Genomic DNA, 26,000 nt, shown 5'->3' with positions numbered 1-26,000 from the left:
GCTCTCTTCCAGTTTCATCTGGTGTACCACAGGGAAGTGTCTTGGGCCCTTTGCTTTTTCTTTTATATATTAATGACATTGTTCAAATAATTAGCCCATCAGTGCATATTAGATTGTTCGCAGACGACTGTATATTATTCAAAGAAATTACTAATAGGGATGACCAGAATGTTTTGAACAATGCTGTGAACAATGTTTTGAAATGGTGCGACCAATGGGGCATGGTTCTCAATGCTGACAAAAGTGTGTATCTTCCGATAACAAGAAAAAACATACCACATAGTTACACATACAAATTAATTTCGTCCCCTCTTGAACAAGTATCTAACTACAACTACTTAGGCATAACTATAACTAGCAAATTAACGTGGAACTTGCATATCAATAACATTTGCTCTTCCGCATTTCGCAAACTGTGCTGCTTAACACATAAACTGAAGAACGCGCCTCCTAACATCAAGCTACTTTGTTATTCTTCTATAATCAGACCAAAACTCGAATACGCATGCATAGTGTGGGACCCGTGTACTAAATCTAACATAGCCAATTTCGAACGAATACAGAGAAAGGCTGTTAGATTCATCTTTAATAAATATGCAAAGACTGACTCCCCCACCACTTTGATGAACGACTTGAACTCCGAAGAAAAAAGTTCAGGTTAGAGTTTCTTGCGCTTTTATTAGAGAACAAATTTGGTCTGGACCCCTCATTATACTTAAAGCCGTTATCTGCCAGACAAACTCGACATTACCACCCTAGTTTTCTAACCCCTATATTTGCCAAAACAGACACCTACAAGTTTTCATTTTTCCCACAAACTATAATAGATTGGAATCAAATAAACCAACCATTGCCCCATGAGGTCTAACCAATTAGTGCTATTTCTGTCTATTTTCTAGTGTTATTTCTCTCTTATTTCGCTCACTTGTACGCCCACCCTGCTTGGACTTAGTGTCCGCAGTATTTCATAAATAAAAATAAATAAAAATATAATCGTGAAGTTCAACTCAAGGTGTGCCCGGGATAAATTCCTTCAAGCAGCCAAGAAAAACTGGTTGGACACAGAGATGCATGGCTTTGAGGATAACGACCCAATCTTTGTGAATGACCACCTCTGCCCTGAAAACAAAATCTTGCAAGGCAAGACCATCCAATCGAAAAAAGAAAAAGGCTGGAAATTTGCCTGGGTTTCAAATGGTAAAATCCTGGCGAGGAAAGCAGACAATTCGAAAGTCGTCCATGTTAACGTGAAGATCATTAAAAAATTGTCTAGTAACTGACTCCTAGCTGTAGCTACCTCATGGCAGAGACGTGGCGTTCACGAAGAATGACAATAGTAGCTTGCACATATTCAACAGCAATATACGCAGTATAAGAAGGAACTTGAGCTTGCTTTTTGCTTATCTTTTTCAGTACCAAAAACATTATGATGTCATTGCAATATCTGAAACATGGCTCAAAAAAGGTGAAGATGTTGTTATTCCTGATTATATCACAATTCCTCATCTATGTGAATCACTTTCGTGCGGTGGTGGAGTAGCCCTTTTGTTCATAACAGTCGCACCTACTCAGTATTGCCCAATGTCTCCTGTAGCACATTTGACATTGAAGCTTTATTTATCAGACTGGACAACTCTCTTATCATAGGTGTCGTGTATCAACCACCTAATTCAGCTGTATCTTTATTTCTTCAAAAACTTGAATTTATTTCTCACTCTAGTGTCACGACAGAAACGTCCGATTATAATTAGTGGTGATGTTAACAAACACACCAGTCATACAAACCATAGTGACTACACATATCTGCTAGAGTTCTTTAATTTTCAAAATCTGATTACTGTCCCCACTCGAATAAGAAGTACATCCGCAACTGTCATTGTTCATGTTTTAACTAATATAACCTCGAATATTATTGCTGGGGTATGCAACCAACCAATCTCAGATCATCTCCCCACCTATGTAGCGGTCAAAAACGTCATAAAACCAAAATTAAAGCACACCAAAGTAAGTATGAGGGTTGACTACGCTTTGCTTAGATCGAATATCCAGTTAATCGACGCTAGTACCTAATACCACGATGACGTCGACATTGAATTCTCCAATCTAATTGACTTTCTGACGCGTTAAAACTAGCAGCAGTACTGAGACATCTGTTTGCTCATATAAGGTGCCCATCTCACCCTGGATGACGGAGCAGATTTTAGCAGCATTGCAGCAGGACTTTTGGTATCATAAATGGAAACAGCATAAGGATAACAGCTATTACTTGGGTCAATACAAAAAGATACGCAACAAATTCGTGGCAGTTATGCGTACACGAAAAAAAGAATACTATACACGTTTAATCGAGCAGAGCTCCGGCAACTAGAGAATTCCGGGAAATCATGAATAGTGTTATAGGCAAGCCACACAGACAGACTTTTCCTGACGTGGTTGATCAGAATGTTGTAAACAGCTGTAATTCATATCTTACTACCATTGGAATTTTCAGGTAGCAATGTAAATAACACAGATATAAATTCTTCGTTACCAAGCCCACTCTCAAACTCCTTTCATATGGATAGCATTGAACTTAATGAAATACACTCAACATTAGCAACTATGGATAGCAATGAAGCTGCAGGTATAGATGAAATTACAGTACGCATATTAAAAGAAAATATTGATATTCTGGATCCAGTATTATGCCACGTCTTCAATCACTCACTCCAAACCGCCACGTACCCAGCGTCGCTCAAAACAGCACAAGTTGTCTGAATATACACGGACGGTGATCGCTCAAACCCTTCTAGTTATCGAGCAATATTCATGCTCAGTGCCACTAATATACTTTTTGAGAAAATCCTTGTGAATCGAATCAATACCTTTACACAGAAATACAACATAATTTGCCCACAGCAACATGGTTTTCGGCAAAACCATTCAACCTCAACAGCTGTGCAGACTTTAGCGCACATTATAAACTGTGCTTTAAATGACAAAAAAACTTGTAGCTGTAGTCTTTCTCGATTTAAAAAAGCTTTCCATATGTTTGACCATTCCATCCTTTTGTACAAGCTAAAGCACTGCTGTTTTAGGGAACGGATTTTCGATTTGTTTTCTAGTTACTTCAATGAATGTCATTAGATAGTTGTCATGAGTAATGTCTCATCGTCACAACGTATTCATACAGGCGTGCCCCAAGGGTCTATTTTGGGACCCATGCTTTTTTCTATATACGTTTATGACCTTCCACGTGTATTAAAATTTGAAGAAATACTGATGTATGCAGATGACACCACTATAATTACAGGCAATAGCATCGAAGAAATGCAGTACACAGCAAACATAGATTTGGCAATCGTTTCTAAATGGTTTCCGGCCAACAACCTTACTGTAAATGTCAAAAAAACAAAATATACTATATTTCACTCCCGTAGAAAACAAGTAGATGCTAACTCTGTAAACATTAGTATTGACAACTATCTACTAGAATACACTCCTTGTTTTAATTATCTTGGTGTAATATTTGATAGACACCTGCACTGGCAAAACCATTAGCAGTGGGGTGAAGGTGGCATCGGGGAGCTATAAACTGCTTCAAGTACGACTTTTTTGACACAAATACTTTATGTATTTTGTATTTCTCCTTTATCCACAGTCATCTCTCATACTGTCTGGAATCATGGGGATGGACCTACAATAGTTATCTCCAGCCAATCAGAAAATTGCAGAAATGATCAATACGAATCATAACGCATTCTGAGCAGGATCACCCCAGCAACCCATTATTCCACGGCCTACAGATATTACCCTTCGATTCACTACGCCTCCTAAAAACGGCAACTGTCGCAAACAGTATCGTAAGAAACAACCACCCCTTCCATATGTCCCTCTTCCATACATCATCGCATACTACCAGAAATGTAGCATTACGCAACTTTAATCTACTGCCCACGCACGTTTATAGAGAACGATGGCTCTCTTTCATTTGTGTTTAGATATGAAATACTCTTCCACAAAAAATAAAATACGCTCACACTTTTGCATTTATTTACAGCTAAAAAATTCTTTCAGCGCATGCATTAAATATGTTAAAGGACATCTATCTGCTGTTCGCATCCGATTTATTATCGTAATTTAGCATGCACGATGTTTTTGAATTAAAGCAACTGTCCCTTGTTCTGCTGGACACACTTCTATTATGTTTTTATGAAAAAATAAAGAATTTGAATATCTTAGTCTGCGCCTACCTTTATTCATACGGCTACAGCCCATGAAAGCACAATTCGCTGACATCAGCATTAGCAAAGCAATGACTTCCAATACGCCTTTTTCAAAAATTACCTAAGACTACCTCAAAATTCATTGCCGTCGTTTAAAACATGCTTGGAGACAAGTTCTTTTCTTTACTCGGTGTCTGAAATGACGCTTTGTTCCCGTGCCGGCGGCGCACTTTTCCGCCCTCATGAACAAAAATGAGAAAGTGTAATCGCACGTTGTGAGCATAATGTCCGAAGACGGCAGTACACAGAAACAAAAACAAGTAAGCCAAGTACCGCCCAGTCGCTCTTGAGGGGCCGTATTCTGCAAGTGTCCACTTAATGATTCTAAAAAGGCCGGGCTTAAAAACAGCCTCGACCTTCTTGGGTTGTGTTAGTTGCGTCCCACAGCCTGTAAATTCATCCCAAACGCCTTTATGTGTTTTTTGAGCACTGTAAGCATTTACTGCAGCAACCGTAATCCTTTCCGCAATATTTGCTTTTGCATACTTTAAAATCAGTGATGCAGCAAAGGCAATATAGTGCAGCTCCAGCCAAGTCGACATCATTCTGCAGTCACCTTTGGGGCTCCAAAGAATCAGTGCAGATGAAGGCGGACATGCCCACTCAGAGGACACTTCTAGACTACAGCTTTTGACCGCTCGTTTCAAAAAGAATGCTCACTCTGTCCACGCTATAATATAAAGCTGGTCCGGAGTGTTGCTCGGTGAGTGCGCACATTGCACGCATGACTGAAACGACATTCGGACTCGATGCGGCAAAACAACATTTATTCGACACAAGAACCTAGGAGGTCAATAAATAAAAATATATTAGCAAATGGTACGTCTCTAAAGCTACGCAAGGCTGCTCTTATCCCGAAAGGAAAAATGGCCAAGATCTTACAGTGAGGCGTCGGGAAGAGACGCATGACAGAGAAGTGGGAGATACAGTACACACTGGTTGACAGCGGCGCACCGGTAGTATGTACATATATGCGCACGACAACGCAGACTATGCTGGCGCTGAGGTACTTCACGCCACGTCGCATATGGCACATGGGCGGCAGACGTCTGCAGCTTGCTGGCAGCGATGAAGCGCTGCTGCTGAGTATATCGCTTCCTCAGCAGACTCTCTACAGCCATGGACCACCTGGACCTCTAGCATAAGGGACACTGCAGAGCACACGGGTGCCTTATGCATTTCGTCCCAAATGAAAGGCCGGGATTTAGCGCCAGTGAAAAACGCTTCAGCCGCTGCGCCACTTCGTGCAGATCAGCAGGGCCAGTGCAAGGTATGATGAACACAGGTTGTTAACAATACACGTTCGATGCAACGCCTCTTGCTGGAATTTCTCATATACTTTCATAAACCCTGCACAACTCTGCTTGGGAGGGAGAGAAGCAGGTCAAACTTGTGCTGGAAGTGCGTCAGTATTCATTCATTCATTCATTCATCTTTATTCGACATCTTTACAGAGGTCTGGAGCACAGACAAAAAGCTGAAGAAGACAGCTTGACGGGGTCTGTGTCCCTTAGCAATTCATATTCGTACGGACATGTATAAATGATAGTTGGCAACATCGGTTGCAAATTTATACCGTAAAAACCGGAATATAAGTCGAACTTTTTTTCAAAAAACCATGGTGAAAATTCGACCCCCGTCTTATATACTGGTCATTGGCGGAAAAAATACGGAAGTCTTGCAACAATGGGTGGCTGAAGTCAGCAGCCTCCATCACCATCGCCATCAGCAGCAGTGCCGCCATTTTGCGTTTCAGTAGATGCAAAGCGGAAGCTAACGGCAATTTACCGTCGCCTTCAAGAAAAACACGATTGAGTACGAGGAAGCTCACGGGAACCTGGCGGCACAGTGGGAATTTGGAGTATCCGAAAAGAGCATTCAGTACTGGCGGAGGCAGAAGCTGCGTATTACAACTTGCAGCAACCAGAAGAAAACATCATTTCGTGGGCAGAGCGTAATTTATCGAGAATAGGAAGGAAACGTTGCGCTGCGAGCAAGATCGCTGCCTGTGACTGCCGAATGCATCCGCGTGGAAGCGGCAGAGATCGCGCGTGTCTCTAGACTCACGAGGGCGCAATTCAAATGCTCGCCATCCTGGTTGCGGCGATTCATGAAGAGGAGGGCTTTGCTCTACGGCGCCGTACTTGCCTGTGCCAGAAACAAACACGCGGGCTGATTGGAGCGCGATATTGTTAAAAAATTTGCCGGGTGTACATACAAGCAGCATTTAAATGAAATTAAATGCTGTCACCATTGTGCAACCTCTCGAGTCGCATTTGTTTCAAAGTAAGGATGTCTTTCGGTACTTTTCCCATTGAAAAAGATCTTTTTCATTTTTAGAATTGGTTAGTTAGGGGGTCGACCTATATTCCAGTCCGACCTATAGTCCGGTTTTTACGGTAATTCAGAACATAAAGAGTCATGACTGAAAACTAAATGAACTACCAAGTCTGTTCTGCTGATGTGTTCGCACATTCTTTGCAGCGCTTTACTAGCTGCACCACCTTTATACTTCGAAGGGCGATGTCACTCAACTCTCACAGCTAGTTTTTCCGCATCCGGCCCTTTCAGCACCTCGTGGACAACATGCGGAGACAGAACACAAATGGTCTCCCTTGCCTGGTGCCCTTTCCACTTGGAATGCTCTCAGCACAGCTGGTGTGGAGGATTATGGCCCCTGTGCACTCCCTCAACTTCTAGCATGCATAAAAACAATTCCGCCGCATCGGCCGAGAGAGGGCTGGGAGGCGATCTTGTCCGACTGCTTGGACCTGGAGTCCCAGAGGGCTCTGGTTCAAAGAGAGCGGGCAGTGGCTACCATCAATGGTGTCCCGGAATGAGGACTACCACCCAGGCAAGGGAGCGGTGAAACCCTCCACTCTCCTCTAAAACCCACCCCAGTGCATCCAATAAAGTTTTACCACCACCACCACCGCGTCCTGTTACGCAGTGCCCGCATACCAGCTGATGCTTCAACCTAATCAAATGCATTTCTGCAATGAATAAATTGACGACCCTCGTAATGAGAGTCTGAGTGCTCAATTTTGAGCAAGTTGTGACACGTTGCCACGTTTCACACAAAACATGTACACAGCAAACTGTAATTACACCTGCCCGCCCATGATCCTGTTATCCAGGTGGATGGATGGATGGATAAGGCTGAACCCTTTAAGTCGGGCGGAGGCGCTGGCCCCCTGAAAGTGAGGACTGTATGACAAAAGCACACCGACCTCCATTAACCCTGTCTTGTGCCAGCTGCGACCACTTTATCCCCGCAAATTTCATCACCTCATCCATCCACCTGACCCTCTGATGCCCCCTGCAAGGCTTGCACTCTTTAGGAATCCAATCAGTTACCCTTAATGATCATCGGTTATCTTGCCTTTGCATTACATGCCCTGACCACCACCTGATTTCAACTCAAAACTTCATTAACTCGCTTCTGCCGCTGACCCACTCGGCTGTTTTCCTGTCTCTTAAAGATACACTCACCATTTTGTTTGATATCGCTGCGCTGTCCTCAACTTAATTTCAAGCCTTTTTGTAACCTCCAGGTTTCCACCTCACAGATGAGTACTGAGAGTATGCAACCATTGTGTACTTTCCTCTTGGGGAACACTGAGTAACTGCAGCGACAATTTTTCATAGCTTATGATGAGCGAGAAAATTTGCTGATGATTACACTTCTCGGTAATGCGATGCTTGAGTGCAGTTGCTGTGGCTTATGAACCACAAACAACCGCATATGAAACACACAGCACCGAACTGAAACAGCTCCGGCTTGGGCACAGCAATCCACTGCCGCTGAGCCTCGCCTCGCTACTGTGGCGTCAACTTGGAGTGAGCGGCGGCCACAACTGGCACTACTCGCCCGCCGCATACCTTACCGATGACGTGGTAGGCAACGACGCACGCTACTCTGGAGCCACCGGTCGCCGCCAAGTAACTTCCTGGTGCTCTTTTCGCTATCCCTGTCTTGGTTAGGCCAATGACGGCACTGCTCCAGCCGGGAAAAGGCTCTGCACTCTCAAAGGCAGCATCTCTCATAACTGCTGACAGCTCAAGAATCACAATCTTCGCTTTCCTCAGCATGGTATTATATGAGCTAGAAAAAGATTGAATTACACTTTGCTGACTGCTCTAAGACGCGCTACTTAAGCACGAAAAATACCATCAGACACCTGTACACATAGGATCACATAAATCGTCTACTTACAAGTAGAATTAAATCCCAGTTAAATAAACATACAGTGAGAAGATTGCTTCCTACTGCTGAAAGCCGGAGTTTCAGCAACGTGAAAATTACCAGACTTGGATATCTTTTTCTCTTGTTCCGGTATCGTGAGACGTCGTACGATACTGCCATGCAATGCAAAGCATTGTGCTATGTTGCGATTCTGATCCGCTGCACTTACATTTTGATCAAATTTAACAGCAATATTCGATCTTAGACATTTGGCTCTCACTAAACCTCTGCATACCTGACGCGTCAAGCTTGCAATGGTGCGAAGCGCCTGGCCAGCGTACGCTAGAAATGGTGCAGCCTGACTGCCAGACACAATGTGCGACGTTCTTCCAGAATCCTTCACTGGCCACATCCAAGGCACGGTCCAGTGCAGATACGATCCAGCGCTCAGCTGCATCCTAACCTCACATGAGAGGGGCACACTAGGCAGAACAGTGCGCCGCTGGGAAAGACATCCAATGACCAAGACGCACACTGCACGATGGAAAAGGTGCTGCAGACAGGTTCCTTCCACAACAAACAGCTTACGTCTAAGCAGCATACACAGCACGTTTAATATACGGAATGTATAGAGACACATGGACATTTAAAGTCCACGTAATGCCAGCCGCTTGCTGGCTGCCCAAGGCAAAGTTTCAAGTACTACCTAGCAGTTACTTTCCACAAATATTTCTGCCGTTCAGTGCAACATCAGCAGGGAGTAAAACTAGCCAAGGGTGAAGCAACGAAAGGATGTGAGCCTCCAGGAAGGGGAAGCTGTGCAACACGGCGAGACCAATGAAACAGCAGAGAGGATGTCAGCAAAGAGAGGTGGGCCAGGAGCGAAAAGCCAAAAATGTGTGGTGTACTCCTTTAGGAATGCAAAATTTCATACCGCGCTTTTCTTGCGGAATGCACTTTCGATGGGAAGGGAAAGATCTCGTGCCGCATAATGCGCAACCCCCAGTGTGTGCAGCTCATCGATGCCAAACACCTGGTATGCCTTGGGCTGACGCCCAAGGGACTGCCGGTTTTTTTTTTATGTTGCGCTGTTTACTAAAGCCAGTGTTAAGGCGGCCAAAGCCAGTACACCTGATTAACTAGCTCATTCTATGTGATCACTACTCTTACTATCACCTAGAAGCGAATATAGTCCGATGGTAATTGCTACGCGAAGAATTCCCCCAGGGTTGCCACCCCCACATATTTACACATGGCGAAACCTGTCGACAACGGTCCTTCACGCTGCTGATGATGGTACTGACCGAGGCCTCTCTGCAGCACATCGTGTGCACACGGACCGTCGCTTTCGGGGAGCCCTTAGGTGTTGTCCCCCATCTCTGCACTGACGAGTGCGACGCAGCGATGACATGCGGCGCGCAGTCCAGCGCCAACAACACGAGCATCGGTGGCCTTCCCCGATGCGGGCCGCGCTTCTCCAGGGCTTCAGACATCGTCGAAGAGCCCCCTGGGTGGTGGCGAGGAGCGCCAGGCATCCGACCGAGGGGCCGTATATCCGGCCAGGGGCTCCACGCCACGCAGCAACTCGGTGCGCGCGCTCTCCTCCGAGCCGGACCGGGTCAGGCCGGAACCTGGTGGGAAGAAATGTTCCATTTACAGATTAATTTTTCTCAACAATAAACGCCCCCTTTTCATATTCAATTCATTTTATTCATTCTTAGTTTCACATGCACAGAAAATTAAAATAAGAAAGATGAAAGTTACGGAGTACCCAACTAGGTCTTTAAACCTTGAAATAAGTTAGAGAACAGTGCCATCACTTTGTTACAAAACAAAATAACATACGCTTAAAACACAGATAATTTCAATGTGCCAAATTATAATAGAGCACTAACAACAGAACATTATAACAAAGGACACGTAAGACATGAAGTAGGAGTAGTATGAATATTATAAAAAAGTAATCCAAGGCGTTATCAGATAGAGGTCGACAAAATAATAAACACGGATACATCAGGACACCTTAAAGGAAGGAACAGAGGAAGTTTGCATAGCATCATTAATTTGTCTATACTTATTTCAAAGGCAAGGTATAGTAAACATTGCAAGCGATAATTTGTTCTATGCCGTAGCATCCTACATTTACTCTAAAATCAAAGGATCCGTTTCTTTCAAGGTAGGTTGTTTCAAACAAAGCATCAAGATAGGCAGAAAGAATCTGTTGTTAGTGAAGAAAAAAATCTGGATGTAGTTTAAAGGGTGTTCCTCCTCCTCGACACTTTCCATCGGCTGGGTTCTTTGTCGCCCATCACTTGTGCGAAAAAGAGCACGCATTTTGTCCTTCTGCAAATAGAGTGAACATTGAGCGCTTGCGTGGTCCACCTTTCGCCCCTTGGCGTCAAAGCTCGAGGCCACCGTGAAATAAATAAACAAAACCCTGAAGCAAGACTACACTACGAAATCTGCCATTACAAATAAAAAGAAGCTGGCTCCCCTTTAAACATACGCTATATTTCGAGTCTCTTAAAACTGACCTTATTCTTTTTTCAAAGGAATAACACCCAAAAAGTTAAACTTCATAAATCGCATAACTCGGCGATAGCACCATCGCACAACATTTGTTGTTATCGCGCATTCTCAGCGGCGCACTGTTCAGTATTCGCACGCGCGATAGCTGCTTCATTCTCAGGCAACACAAGGTACCTAGCTGTGTCGACGGTCACTGAAGCGCGGATGGATGGATGGAAATAATTTTATTTGTGACAAATTTAAAGCGTTCTTGACCCTTACGGGTCACTGGGCACCGTGGTCGATGCTTGGGTCACACTCGGGTGATCTATTCTAGGCTCTAAGTCTGCCTTCGGGCAGGTCCATGTGACATGCTCTAGTGTAGGTTTACCCTGGCACCACGGACATTCGTCTACATGTTGTGTAGGGTAAATCTTGTGCAGTTCGTGCAGGTACGGTTAGGTACTGGTTTGTAGTTTGCACCAGTCTACCACCCCCTCTTTTGTTAGCCTTTTGTGTGGGGCTGGGTAGTGTTTCCGCTGACACCTGTAATGATCAAGTATGTCTGAGTACCAAGGGGGTAACAGGATCAAAGCTGCCAGTGGTGCAAAGTGTTGAGTCTGCACGGTTAACGTATTCTCCAGCTAACTCATCTGCTGCCATGTTGCCCCTCATCCCCTCATGTCCCGGAACCCATACTATACTATGTTTAGTGTTTATGTGACTCAAGCATGTATCAGTTGTGCTGACGACATTACCAAGCGTTACGGCGTACCATCGCGGTTTCGAGGGTATAATGCTAACAGAGGTTGCTATAAGGTACTGATTATTAGAGAGCTATAGCATAGCACCATCCGCTTCCGCGAGGTGCCAATGCACGTGCGTAGAACGCCATGGGGTCGCCAGATGCCGCCACATTCCCATCAGCTGCGTGCACGCCTACCGCATCGGGATCAATCTGCGCGTGCGTAGTGGTGCCGCGCAGAAGCGGATCACCGTAGCGGATCGAAACTCTCTATTGACACCCTGGCCGCCTTAAACGCACCGGGTCATGGAGGAAGGAAAACTTGGGAGAAGCCCTCGCTATCTCAGCCGCACGCCAACAACTGTGCCGGAAGTCACGCGCTTTTGCAAGGGGCTACTGGGGGATCTTTGGCCGACGACGCAGCCAATAGTAACGCTGGGCGCAAGGGCGTCGTCAGCTGCAATGCCTGCTGCGCATGCGCAAGCGCAAAATTGGGGGAGGGGGAGCAGGGAGAGGCCCGACTTCAAAAAATGTGACGTAATCACCTCTCCCGAGTTCTTTCCTTCTTCCATGCATCAGGTAGAGAACACCTGCCACTTCTCAATGTTTATGCTTCAGAACTCCCACCAGAACCATGGCGCAGCATGCTGAACTTCTTCGAGCACATTCTCATCTGCTGAACTCCTGTAGAGCGAGCTCATTTAAACTTCATCGAACGCTAAGGTCAACTGAATGTCTCATCTGAATCGTGAACCACCTTTGCAGGCTGAGTGTTCGAAACTGGTTTTGCCCCCCGTAGGGTGCAGCGGGGTTTGCGGAGCCTCTTCCAAGCACACACACCTGAGGAAGCCGGGCGCCAAGCTGGTGGACGCTTGTACCCATTTTTACCGATGGGTGGCCGGCGGTGGGTTTCGAACCAACCACCCTCCGCAGCCGAGCCGCCACTGAGCCGCGTTCGCGGGCTGCTACGGCTAGTGTGGCCTTGGTAACTATCGGTAACTAAACGTGCGTCGTGCTTTTCACGGCAAAGCCTTACTCCTTGCTTTGAGAGCACTTTCGTCTGAAAACTTCCTTGGTAAGACACAAACTTGCCGGCCTGGAACTGTTAATAGAAAATCCTCAACTGAAATAGCGCCACGTACAAGGCCAACGAAATGTTTACCACGTACTGCCAGATCTAGTCTAGTAATCATTAATTAAAAGACTAGCGTATATAACTAGGACACAGACATAGAAGACAGGATGAGCGCTAAACATCAACTGAGGTTTTACTGCGACAGAAAGGTACATAAATGCCCTTCGGTGGTGCATGCGCTCACTGGGTTAACAATACATGCATGATCTAATCAAAATGTGGCAAACTGTTCCTTAGGTACATTTTTTATTTTTTGGACAAGGCAAGTGAAGTCGTGCTTACAGAGTTATCACCTTCCCTGTTAATGTGATAGGCCTCACAAATCTCATGGCCTAACCTTGTGCCTCCCCTACCAAGCACACACGTGGCATCAAACGCCGGCGCGCACCTGCACCGCTTACAATGCTTGGCCAAATGGCCGCTCCTGCCAATGAATCTACCAGCGTGCGATGCTCTCGTAGCCGTTTGTTTAGGCAGCGTCCAGACTGCCCCACGTAGCATTTACCGCAGGAGAGAGGTGTGCGGTATACGACGCCAGCAGTGCAAGGTACGAACATGCACTCGTGTCTTATGGTGCAGAGCAGTTTTTTCTTTTCATTGACGGCTTTGCACATGTGCACCAGCTTTTCAGGGGCAGTGAACATCATGTCCACACCGCACTTCACTTCTCTCCAACTTTTCTCAGCCGGTGCGATAACTGGTGCACGTACAGTATAGCTCTATGCCAGCTATACCGCACGGTAATGAACGGTCAAGTTCGACTAGGATTTGTTTTGCTGCTACATGGATCCGTGCATCACCATCACACATGTCAATTGCGATCATAGGTTAATTGTATGCAACATCATGCTGAGTGAGCGCGACAAGGTCTGTATCCAGATGGCTGGTCTGTGTAGCAGCGACCGTTTTGGCGATTAAACAACTGGCCTGGAAAAGATCCATGCCGATCATGTGGAAGTGCGTGAGACAGTGGTATTCAAAAATAGCATTAATATTTTTTGCAAAGGTCATTACAACAGCTTTGCATTCTGTTCGTTGTTATATGACCCAAGAGATCTCATTGGTGCAATCTACTGCTGCAAATAGCAACATAGACCAATTAAAAAATTGGCTGTGGTTTAGCTCTGGTTAAACCTGGAGTGACGCGATAGCTACAGCTGGTCGAGTGGAACTTGGTCACGTGAATAACCATGTGACGAACCACGTGATTAGCCACGGCACTGCGCCGTCGGCAGCTGCTCCGCACCACGTGACCAACCACGTGACAGCGTGGCGGCGCAGCCACAGGGTGAAGGCACCGCCACAGGGTTGCGCGCCACCATGCTGAAGGCTCGAAATGCTACCGTAATGTAGCTATCGCTACAAAACAGTGGCACAGAGAAACGAAGACAAAGAAGCAACACATACATGATGAGGACAATGCAAGAGTACCATCATCCTCATCGTGGGTGTGTCGCTTCTTGGTCTTCGTTTCTCTCTGCTGCTATTTTTAATTGATCATGTACCAACCAGCTCAGCAGTCCACCTTATCAACACAGACCCTGTGCCAACTGGAATGTTGATATGTCAATCAATGTTTAATAACCTCGCGCATATGCAAAAGAAATGCAGGACGTATTTACTCTATCCCAACATGGCACCTGTCTCCAATAATCACATGCGATGATCAACACAAGCAGTCTGAATTGGACTTACTATTCTTATGTTTCACTTGTAAGTCACAGCTCGATTCGGAAAAAAAAAGTCTATGCATACGTCTGTGAGCTTGCGCTCCTTTTTGTAAGAAAATTATAGGCAAGAACAAAAATAATGGAATGATTGTACCCTTGATTCGATCTACAAAGTCTGCAATATAGCACAAACTAAGTCACAGCAATAGTAAACAAGTAAAAATTTTTGAATTCACTGCTAAAAGTTTCTGCCAAATTAAGCATAGCACTGAATTAATTGTTTAATTAATGAACAACAAAATAATTGAAGTTGACTGCTGGACTGTTCCAGAGGCAAGGTCTCTCTGTGGTGAGCGCATTGACGATGCCGGCCACCGTAACTTTAAACCTTCTCTCTGCGTAACTGTCCTCAGAATGCTTCTCGCAGACAGCGCATGCTGGAGTTAGCTTGCGGTACTCTCTTTTGATCAGCTTCCATAGAAACCTTGTCCAGGTTCGACCGGTAGCTGCTCAGACACAGCGGCACAAAGCATGTTTTCTCCCCGCCTTGATGCTTCACGTTCCATGATTAGCCAGTGATAGTTCCAGTTCCGTGGGCTTAAAAAACAGCGCAAACAATACCGAAGAACAGCGCAGATGTGAGCAGAACGCCTCGTAAACACCCAGCCACTGCAAATGCAGCGACTGCAGCAACCAGCAAAGGAGGGCCGCTGAGCCTGACAGCACCTTTACGACAAGCAGTGCCACAGTTGAAAGGCAGCACTGGCGCTGCTACCTCCTCCCATTGGGAGGCCCCTCTGCTTGACACACTAGCCAGCATATTCCAGGCAATATAGTCAGACCCTAGGGGTACTTTTGCATTAATCGCGCTGAGTACTGAGCACGCCTGTGGCGCCATCCAGTCTCGAACTGCGCACCGTGAATGGTCTATAACTCCTGATAAGTCGTTTGTTCTCGGTCCAACTGTTTAAGCAGTGAATTAAAACGACGTATCAACGATTATATTGCAGTTTTTAAAGCGATAGCGTTAAAACCCCAACTGGGCAAAAATTTTTTGCCGTCAGCTTTGTCAGCGGCGACTGTTTGAAGCAACCGGCTGCTCCGGCAACCTATTCATCCCAACCTCCCCACCGAATTGTGAACAAACTGACCACCGTGGCAGGTGGTAGCTCACTTAATGAATGAGAGGTTGCTCAGGAAGTGCAAGCTGGGCCGCACAAGCCCCACCGGTGAGTGCACCTGCCATCGCTGTGCAGTGGTGCTTCGCATAACCGCTGCACCACTCCCCCAGGAGTGGGATGAGGACCCCCAGCGACCTATGAATGTAGAAAATGACCAATGCCGCAATTCCGCCGAGTTAAATCCATAGTACCAGAAAATGTCCGCCTGTGCGGAATCAGGAATGTACTCAAGCAAACGAGCAACTACCCCCCTCTTGGATGATAAATCTGAACGCAAGGAGCTTGGTCAATAAAACTGGTGATTTAGAGCACTTATTAGTTACTTATGATCCACACGTAGTTACCATCAGTGAAACTTGGTTACGCCCGGAAATGGGAGATAGCAAGCTGGTATCTCCAGGCTACAAGATAGTTCGTAACGATTGGGAAACTCGAGGCGGGGGCGTCGCAATAATCATAAAAGAAGGAATTCAATTCTCACTCGTCCACGGTGTTGTAGCCATGGTGAGTGCCAAGAAATTGTAGTTTAACCTCTCATTTATCAGGCCTTTTAAGGCAAATGCTGAGAGAAGCCAAAACAAAGTATTATGATGAAACATTAACTAATTACATGCAATCTTCTCTCCATTGATTTTGGCATCACTTGTCACAGAAAGATAACTCTTAAAGCATTGTTATCGGCGATCAGGTGACTACCAATTCTTCAGTGATTGCGACCGCTCAAAAGTTTTTTCAATCTGTGCTTATTGCCCCAGCAACAAACACTGCGTCATCGGATTTATCATCACAAATACAAGAATCAACAATGTCTGATATTGAATTAACCTATGAAGGAGTGTTATCTCTTGTGTTAAATATAAATTTAAAAAAGTATATCAGACCGGACAGCATACCAAGCCTTTTTATGCAGGTATGCGGAATGGGTAATCCATTGCCTGATCATTATATTTAAAACCTCACTTGAACAGAAACGGGTCCCAAATGACTGGCTTAGTTCTAAACTGGTCCCAGTACACAAAACTGGAAACCGGCAGACAGTTGAAAATTACAGGCCAATCTCTTTAACTTGCAACACATAATACCAAAGGCAATATATATGCATCTTGAATCGACAAAAGCTTTTTTCCAAATCAGCATGGTTTCCAGCAACACTGTAACACAACTACTAGTAGAGGCAATAAGTGACTTCGCAAAGGCTCTGAACGATAAGAAACAAATCGATGCAATATGCCTTGACCTTTCGAAGGCTTTTGAAACAACACAGTGATTTAGTTATACAATTACTATTAATGAATATTAATCATAAACTTGTGCACTGGATATCAGCATATCTAAGCAGAAGGTCCCAACTTGATGAAATCGATGGTAACAAGTCAGAATTATTAAGCGTAACCTCTGGTGTACCTCAGAGGTCCATCTTGGGTCCCGTTTTATTTTTAATCTGTATTAACCACATTGCTTCTGATATTAATAAAGATGTTACAGTGAGACTTTTTGCTGACGGCTGCCTGCTCTACTGTGGCACAAATAATACAGGTAATGAAAAAGCACTTGATGACGCTCTCGTAGCGGTCTAAAAATGGTGCCAAGGCAGGAAAATGAAGATAAATGAAGAGAAAACAGTCGTTTTTCGTGTCACGAACAGGACCAAACATGTCCATGAGTACTGTTATATGCTAAGATCTACGGCACTTACCATAGTAGAAACACTTAAATACCGGTGAGTCCTCATTTCTAGAAATCCAAGCTGGAAAAATCGTGCTAAAAATTTGTTCAGCCGCTGAAAAGAAACTCTGGTTTTTGTGTCCAAGATTAAAACTGGCCTCACAATCTGCCAAGTTAGCTGCCTATTTAAGTGATGTGTGACCTAGATTAGAATATGCCTGCATTACATGGAATCCTGTAGAAAGTGGTTTAACAAAAAAATTTGAAAGTGTGCAAAGAGCAGCAGCTCGATTCATAACGTCCAGATATACGCACACTGATTCTGTAACAGAGATACTGCATCTTCTCAATGTGTCTTTTTTTTTGTTATGTCTGGGATGCATCTGTACTATTTGCATTTGTTATGCCAAGTGTGCATAACTATGAGCCCAGACTAGCTATGGCTATGCCCAACAGATTCTGATGTATGATGTATGTGTTTTGTTGAATAAATGACTGACTCCCTCACCTTCGTCTGCAACTTGTCCAGTGCTTCAGATCACCCAGCAATGCTACAGCTCCAGCCTTTACTTTTCGTGGTTGTAGTTCTAAAGATGCCAGGTTCTTCAGTATGGCTGACAAGGCTTTCTCGTCAAACAAGCAGCCTCCCTCCTTACCCGCTTTCAGAAAGAATGTGCCTGTACAGAATCTAGCTATACATTACACAGATATTCCCCGCCATCTGTCTACTGGCCACAGCCTCTTCAACAAGGTAATGCTATTTTTTATTTATTTATTAGAGTTCTGCCAACCCAAAAGGGGTCATTACAGGAGTGAATTGGAAAATGAAGACAATAACTGAAAAGAAATATACACATGAAGAAACAGGGCCAACAATGCGCATAAGAAAGAACTGCGTTTTCAGAGAGCACAATAAAGTTTTGCAATGTTGGCTGCTGCTAATACAGTAAAACCTCGTTGATAAGTTCCCGGTTCATACGATTTCCCTGTTCGTACACTAAAAATCGTAGACAAGAGAGATATATTTCTCCCAGTTAATGCATTCCTGGAAAACACAATTTCCCGGCTACTACGTTTAAAATTTGACAAACTGGGGTTGTATAATAAGTTTATTTGCCAAACGCACATGTGCAAACATACAAGTAGGCCGAACGAGAGGGCACGCGACATGTTTTTTGCAAGTCATCCGCCGTAGCGGCTTCTTTGTAGTGCCTCAATGCGACGAGGCGAAGCACCACCACCACCACCACCACGAAGAACAAAAATAAAAACTGAGCGCTAGCATTCGCGACGGCCATTTCTGCGGGGACGCGGTGTGAAGAGGAGAAACGCTGAGGATTCTTCGCGGTGTAAGGAGGCGAAGCATCTACGAACGACAGCGATGCGCTTATATACGAACGGGCCGGGTCTGGGAAACACAGCTTAAAAAACAAACACTACGACAATCAACTACCGCGGTGGCTTTCCCACAGTACTCGAAAGCGGAGGGGCGAAGCATCCGAAAATGACAAGGAAGAGAGTTTGGTTACTTTTGTCACTGCCGTCGACGGATCCGACGCGTTACGAATTTACTTCCGCGCTAATGACAGCGCGAACGCGAACTGAATTCAGCGGGCACTGGAACAGGATCTGTTCAGCTCTTATGCCAAGAAATGCCAGTCGACATTTTTATAAAGCGAAATTGTCAATAAATGTCTTTTTACCTCATGCAAGGGTTACATTTCTCAAAATCAGGCGGTTTGGATCATACGTTTTTCCGGATAATACATTTTCCCCCGCAATTTAAAAAAACGTATCAACGAGATTTTACTGTACATGCCTGCAAAGCGTTCCATTCATGTAAGGATGCGGACTGCATTAGAGCTGTCGTCAGACCAAAACCTCTCTGCTGAATGTCAGAAAATTCAGATTGGTCGAGTGATGACGTCACGTGACCACCAAGGATCAATCACAGTGCGCCACCAAGTTTGAAAATCCGCTGCTACCACTGGAGTAGCTGGGAAGCTGCGACAGTACAAGTGGGGCTAGAACTCTCGGCGGCACGAACGGATCAGCTTCGTTGGCTACTGCATTAGACCATCACCACAGGCGAATATCTCGTGTATTTAGCTGCCAGTCTCTCGCTTCGTGCTTTGGATATCATCGTCTTCATCAACATCCATGCATCCACATCACATTACCCTTTTAAAATGACTTAAGCGACCCCATCCTCGTTGGCGCTTCTGAGCTGCTCGGTAGACGGACTCAACAATTTCATGCTTGTCAACACGTGGCTCCAGACAAAACATTGTACCCTCTACATCTGAGGTACAAAACCAGCTCCAAGAAACTTGACTGGGACCATACCAGTCTTGCCGTTTGCCGTCTTTGGAACATTTTATGGCATCACAGAAACTACATTACTCCTGCCTGCATTAAATTTCTGGTAGCCAGCCATGAAGTGCCAACGCCTCCAGCGCATTAACAAATTGCTGGATGCGAGTCGTCGAGCAAACGAGCCTATAGACAGCATTCTAACTTGATGACCTGGGTAAACCCCAACCAAAGGTACAATAGCACTGAAGGGCATTGAAACCTCTGGAGGGATTCACAAAAAGAAGGGCAAGAGAGCTACTCTGCATGTTATGGCAACGGTAAAACTGAAGCAATGAGTTTCCTCAAGGAAATGCTCCAAATAAAAGTGCCCAGAGGAAAAGAAATAAGGTTGAGCACTGCAGATTCCTGGGCTAGTAGTAGGTGAGGCAACACTAGTAAGCACAAAACGGACAAGACGAAGACGAGCACACAGAACGAGCACCGACTTACAACCTACCTTCATAAACACGGGTTAAATCCCGGCCGCGGCGGTCGAATTTCGATGGAGGCGAAATTCTAGAGGCCCGTGTACTGTGTGATGTCAGTGCACGTTAAAGAACCCCAGGTGGTCGAAATTTCCGGAGCCCTTCACTACGGCGTCCCTCATAGCCTGAGTCGCTTTGGGACGTTAAACCCCCATAAACCAAACCATAAATTTTATATTGAGGGTTTCTGCCTGGAGTAGCTGCTTCTAAGTTTGAGCACCGCCCCATCTTCTAAGAGGCGTGCACATGAGGAGTGGCAGACACAAAGATTTCAGAACCAGTCTATTGAATCTGCAAGATCTGGCATGGCTCCAAAACAAGGCAAGTCTTGACTTAAGGCCGACAAACTGACAGATCTCCGCAACAGCTGGTGACCCACAGTTCCTGCTAAAATCTATACGGAATCCAAACTTCCAAAAAAATTCGTACTATATGTGAAAAATACAAGCCATTGCCTTCCCAATATCAAACGCACAGTATGCGCGTCAAATAAGGACACCGTGCTTCTTTCTAGGTTAGCACCTCTTTGGCACTACTTATCAACTTATGTCCAGCACCACCAGCAAACATATCATCCCCCGGCAACTATTCAGTGAGCGTCAGAGCTCTGTTTTCGACTTCACCCTAATCCATCGCCATTTTAGAATGTAGGTTTCCCTGTAAGCTAAGAAATCTGACAACAGGTGTTCAGTAGTGTTCCTGTTTCCCGGAAGGCTGTGCAAAACCTGAAGTGAGTGGTTCTCAGTAATGTTTCTTTTGTCAAATTCTTATGAAATGGAAAGCAACCCTGGTCCTCTGAAACACACCCAAACTCAAGCAGACCTAGAAAACTTACCTGATAATGCAACTATAAAGACAAGTGCTCTTTTTTAAGTTCCTAAGACTGATGTGCTCATTCACCACAAGGTGGAAAAAATTGACAGACGATTATGGCAGTCGGTAAAGTGAAATTTGAGTGCAGCTCTTCACATGCCACCTGCCACTGCTGGCAGGTGGCGTGTTATGCTGCTAGCAACCCTCCAGGATGTTTCTTCCATCTTGTGGAGAACCTGTTTCCTCCTTCCATTTTGACGCAGCCCATCTTCACCATCGGGTATCAGGACAGCATCCGCAGGGCGAGGAGGGAAGTCTCCCTCATGCGGAAACAGCGATGGGAGCGCCACCTCGAAGGCTAAGCTGAACTCCGTGGAGCCGTTGATGGTTTCTTCGGGATCCGGCCAGCGTCGTGAGCGGTTGCAGCCGCACACTCTCATCGCCTTCCGCGGCAGGCGCACGGAGATCCATCGTGTCCTGCCACTGAACTCCTGGTTCCAGGCAGCGAAGTGAGCGCAGTGAACGCGCTCTCTTGGCATCTTCCACTGCAAATTCTCGGGGATCACTTTGCCCCGAGAATGTGGCACGCACGGGAAAACCCAGTCGCCATTGTCAGCGCATACAAACGTTCGCCGCCGATACCCCCGAAGTCGCGTCCCTGCCCCAGCCGGTAAGTCGGACGCCCTTCTTACCTTCTACTTCTGAGGAATGCCTCATTGATGTTTTGTAGCTAGCTGGCCCGCTCTGTATACATTAATTGCAAGTGTAATAAATAGCATATGAGTGTTCACGCTGTGGGTTTCTCAGTCGGCACAGGCCACTACCCACCGCGGGTTCGAGCTTCGCGCGAGCCAAGGGCCCCGATCAGCCGTCACCACACGCACCCTGGGGCACCGCTGCGGCGGCGTTCAACCTCTGCAGAGAGGAGAGCGGCTCGCCGCAAGAAACGGGCCTCCAAGTTCACAAAGGGGACGTTTATTGACGCCGTCCTCCAGCGGTACACACACACACTCAACAGTCACCCCGTCCCGGGGCGCGCTCAGAGCAAGGCTCCGGTGCGCGCTCGTGGCAACAAGAAAAAAGCGCCGCTAGCACGCCGCTGCAGGAGATTGTCCCCGCGGCAGTGCTGTGATCTCTCTCGTGTCGGCCGTTAAGCCGTTTGCGAGAGAGAGTGGGCAGTCAACGCAAGGTGCGCCTGTCAGAGGTCGTTGGACCCCTGGACAGGCTCGAGCCGCGGCGGATCGAGGACCCACGCTGGCGAGCTCGAGTATGAACTGGTCCGAACGGCAGAGGCCGGCCCGGGCGAACAGTAATGTACGCACCTTATGCTGTCTCGGAGGGGTCTCTCTCTCTGGGCCCCGCTCGGACGGTCGCGCGCCGCGCGACCACCCCAAACGGGTCCCGAATTCCCGCCAAAAGTCACCAATGGCAAAGGCCCTTGGGAAGCCGGGGGCGGAGCTGCGGCCGAATGACAGCGATTAGCCACCAGCCCTCTCTCCGCCGCCTGAGGTGGGAGAAAGGGAAAGAGAGCGACGCGGGATGCCGCGCAGACGCCACGGCGGGAATCTAGCAGGCTTCCCACAATGCTTTGACGCCCCTTCACTTTATTCCCTCGAGCACGAACCCCTCCGCGGTTAGCGAGTGGAAACGCTGCACCCGTGGTGTGGGAGTGCAGGGGCGGAAGGCTCCCCCCCCGATATTTCCACACTGGCACCCAACGTGGGGCAAGCTCTTGGGACAAGGGACGACACACAGTTCGGTTCATGGAATGCCCGCCCGGATTGGGATCAGTGTTATGCCTGACCCGAATTCGGAGTTGCTAGCAAGGCTAAGATGCTTCCTTGACAGCGAGATGAGCGTAATAGCAGCATGAGAGAATTGCCGTGCATGCTACGCTTTTGATGAGCACTTCATCGATACACCTTTGGAAGGTGAACCTACGGAGTCCGCACATAAAGAGCGAGACCGAGCCGTCCACGGAGAACAGCAAGCCAGGAGCGAGTGAATGCGGAAGCCTGGAGGGTGGCCTGATTTTTTTGTACATACTTGCAAATATTCTCTGTTCTGTCTCTTTGGCTCTGGGAGCCGGGTGCCGTAATCGGCTGATTTGCTTTGCAGCCAGAATTGGAAGAAAAGCACCAGGGTGCTCCGACACTGCGGGAAGCGGTGGGCGTCGCTCGCGTTAGGGTCACCTTGGCAGAAACGTATCTCTAGCTATTGTCCTTGGCCCCTTGTTGGCACTGGCAAGTGTCAGAGCGAGTAGGCCGAAGGCTCTTCAGGAGCTGCCTGTCACTTTTGGGAGGATATAGTCGCACCGTGGCACAGGCACGCGCAAATGTGTTTGCTTGATTTATATTGGTCTCGCTCAACTGCAGAAAGCTGACTTTGTTCAAACGAACTTGGTATTTTTTTCGGCTGCGAAACGAATTGATAATTTCGCGGAACCAGAGATACTAATGCAGTTCAAGTGAGCTTAACATCATGCCAGAAAATAAACCGCAAACACGCTTCGACTGAAGAGAGCAAGCTACGTTCAAATGAACCGAGCATTTGGGCGGTGCCGGGTACAATTGTTTGGCACTCGCATTGCTCTGCATTTTACCAAATGATCAGTTTGCGCGGTCTCCATTGCCTTGGATTGAAACTTTTGGAGATCATAGGAGCAGTATGCAGACTTCGAGAGAAGCCGCCCTGGCCTGCTGTCCATTGCATGGGTCCCTGCCTGCTGCCTTGCGGCCGTGAGTCATCATAAGCTGCGGAGTCTCCGCCGAGCAGTTTACTGCGGCTATGAGAGGGGGGGGGCCAGCCCCCCACCTTCCAACAAAACGCATCAGCGCGAACAACACCCCCCCCCCCCCCCCTCCCGCCCCCCGGGCATGCTGATTTTGTGTGCCTGCCGCGAGACAAGGACGGGTGACCTTGCTGCTCATCGGATGACCTCGCACCCCGTCTGTACAAGATGTCTTGCAGTCGTAACCACAACGCTTGTGGACACTGTGTCGATGCCATCTATGGATGAGTTGAACCGTAGGCCAACATTTTAAGGGGGGAGGGATGTGGAGAACCTGTTTCTCCCTTCATTTCGGTACGGCCCATCTTCACCATTGGGCGTCAGGACAGCACCGGCTGGGCGAGGAGGGAAGTCTCCCACATGGGGGAAGCGGAAACAGCGACGGGAGTGCAACCTCGAAGGCTAAGCGGAGCTCCGCGGAGCCTCTGATGGTTTCTTCGGGGCCAGCCCCCCACCTTCCAACAAAACGCGTCAGCGCGAACAACACCCCCCCCCCCCCCCGCCCCCCCCCCCGGCATGCTGATTTTGTGTGCCTGCCGCGAGACAAGGACGGGTGACCTTGCTGCTCATCGGATGACCCCACACCCCGTCTGTACACGCTGTCTTGCAGTCGTCACCACAACGCTTGTGGACACTTTGTCGATGGCATCCATGGATGAGTTGAACCGTAGGCCAACATTTTAAGGGGGGAGGGATGTGGAGAATCTGTTTCTCCCTTCATTTCGGCACGGCCCATCTTCACCATTGGGCGTCAGGACAGCACCGGCTGGGCGAGGAGGGAAGTCTCCCACATGATTTTGTGTGCCTGCCGCGAGACAAGGACGGGTGACCTTGCTGCTCATCGGATGACCTCGCACCCCGTCAGTACAAGATGTCTTGCAGTCGTAACCACAACGCTTGTGGACACTGTGTCGATGGCATCCATGGATGAGTTGAACCGTAGGCCAACATTTTAAAGGGGGAGGGATGTGGAGAACCTGTTTCTCCCTTCATTTCGGTACGGCCCATCTTCACCATTGGGCGTCAGGACAGCACCGGCTGGGCGAGGAGGGAAGTCTCCCACATGGGGGAAGCGGAAACAGCGACGGGAGTGCAACCTCGAAGGCTAAGCGGAGCTCCGCGGAGCCTCTGATGGTTTCTTCGGGGCCAGCCCCCCACCTTCCAACAAAACGCGTCAGCGCGAACAACACCCCCCCCCCCCCCCCGCCCCCCCCGGCATGCTGATTTTGTGTGCCTGCCGCGAGACAAGGACGGGTGACCTTGCTGCTCATCGGATGACCCCACACCCCGTCTGTACACGCTGTCTTGCAGTCGTCACCACAACGCTTGTGGACACTTTGTCGATGGCATCCATGGATGAGTTGAACCGTAGGCCAACATTTTAAGGAGGGAGGGATGTGGAGAATCTGTTTCTCCCTTCATTTCGGCACGGCCCATCTTCACCATTGGGCGTCAGGACAGCACCGGCTGGGCGAGGAGGGAAGTCTCCCACATGATTTTGTGTGCCTGCCGCGAGACAAGGACGGGTGAACTTGCTGCTCATTGGATGACCTCGCACCCCGTCTGTACAAGATGTCTTGCAGTCGTAACCACAACGCTTGTGGACACTGTGTCGATGGCATCCATGGATGAGTTGAACCGTAGGCCAACATTTTAAGGGGGGAGGGATGTGGAGAACCTGTTTCTCCCTTCATTTCGGCACGGCCCATCTTCACCATTGGGCGTCAGGACAGCACCGGCTGGGCGAGGAGGGAAGTCTCCCACATGGGGGAAGCGGAAACAGCGACGGGAGTGCAACCTCGAAGGTTAAGCGGAGCTCCGCGGAGCCTCTGATGGTTTCTTCGGGGCCAGCCCCCCACCTTCCAACAAAACGCGTCAGCGCGAACAACACCCCCCCCCCCCCCCCGCCCCCCCCGGCATGCTGATTTTGTGTGCCTGCCGCGAGACAAGGACGGGTGACCTTGCTGCTCATCGGATGACCCCACACCCCGTCTGTACACGCTGTCTTGCAGTCGTCACCACAACGCTTGTGGACACTTTGTCGATGGCATCCATGGATGAGTTGAACCGTAGGCCAACATATTAAGGGGGGAGGGATGTGGAGAATCTGTTTCTCCCTTCATTTCGGCACGGCCCATCTTCACCATTGGGCGTCAGGACAGCACCGGCTGGGCGAGGAGGGAAGTCTCCCACATGATTTT

General features: G+C 47.5%; 1 protein-coding gene across 2 annotated transcripts in view; it reads right to left on the bottom strand.

Moving 5' to 3' along the window:
• Window positions 1-5,010: 5,010 nt before the first annotated feature.
• The window catches only part of LOC144107065 (LMBR1 domain-containing protein 2 homolog), an 84,637-nt gene continuing 63,647 nt past the window's right edge, over window positions 5,011-26,000 (bottom strand). The window contains exons 13-14 of one of the 2 annotated variants that reach the window (XR_013309211.1): window positions 7,779-10,082; window positions 5,011-7,713 (exon numbers count right to left, since the gene is read on the bottom strand). Coding sequence is in view for 1 of the 2 variants with exons in the window: in XM_077640044.1 (XP_077496170.1) it covers window positions 9,937-10,082 (146 nt within the window). In the remaining variant the exon portion in view is untranslated. Of the gene's footprint in view, window positions 10,083-26,000 lie in introns of both variants that reach the window. The other variant, XM_077640044.1, reaches the window with a different exon arrangement.

Source organism: Amblyomma americanum, chromosome 10 (assembly GCF_052857255.1).
Source record: "Amblyomma americanum isolate KBUSLIRL-KWMA chromosome 10, ASM5285725v1, whole genome shotgun sequence".
In the NCBI taxonomy this organism is placed as follows: Eukaryota; Metazoa; Arthropoda; class Arachnida; order Ixodida; family Ixodidae; genus Amblyomma; species Amblyomma americanum.
This window is presented reverse-complemented; position numbering and strand designations above follow the sequence as displayed.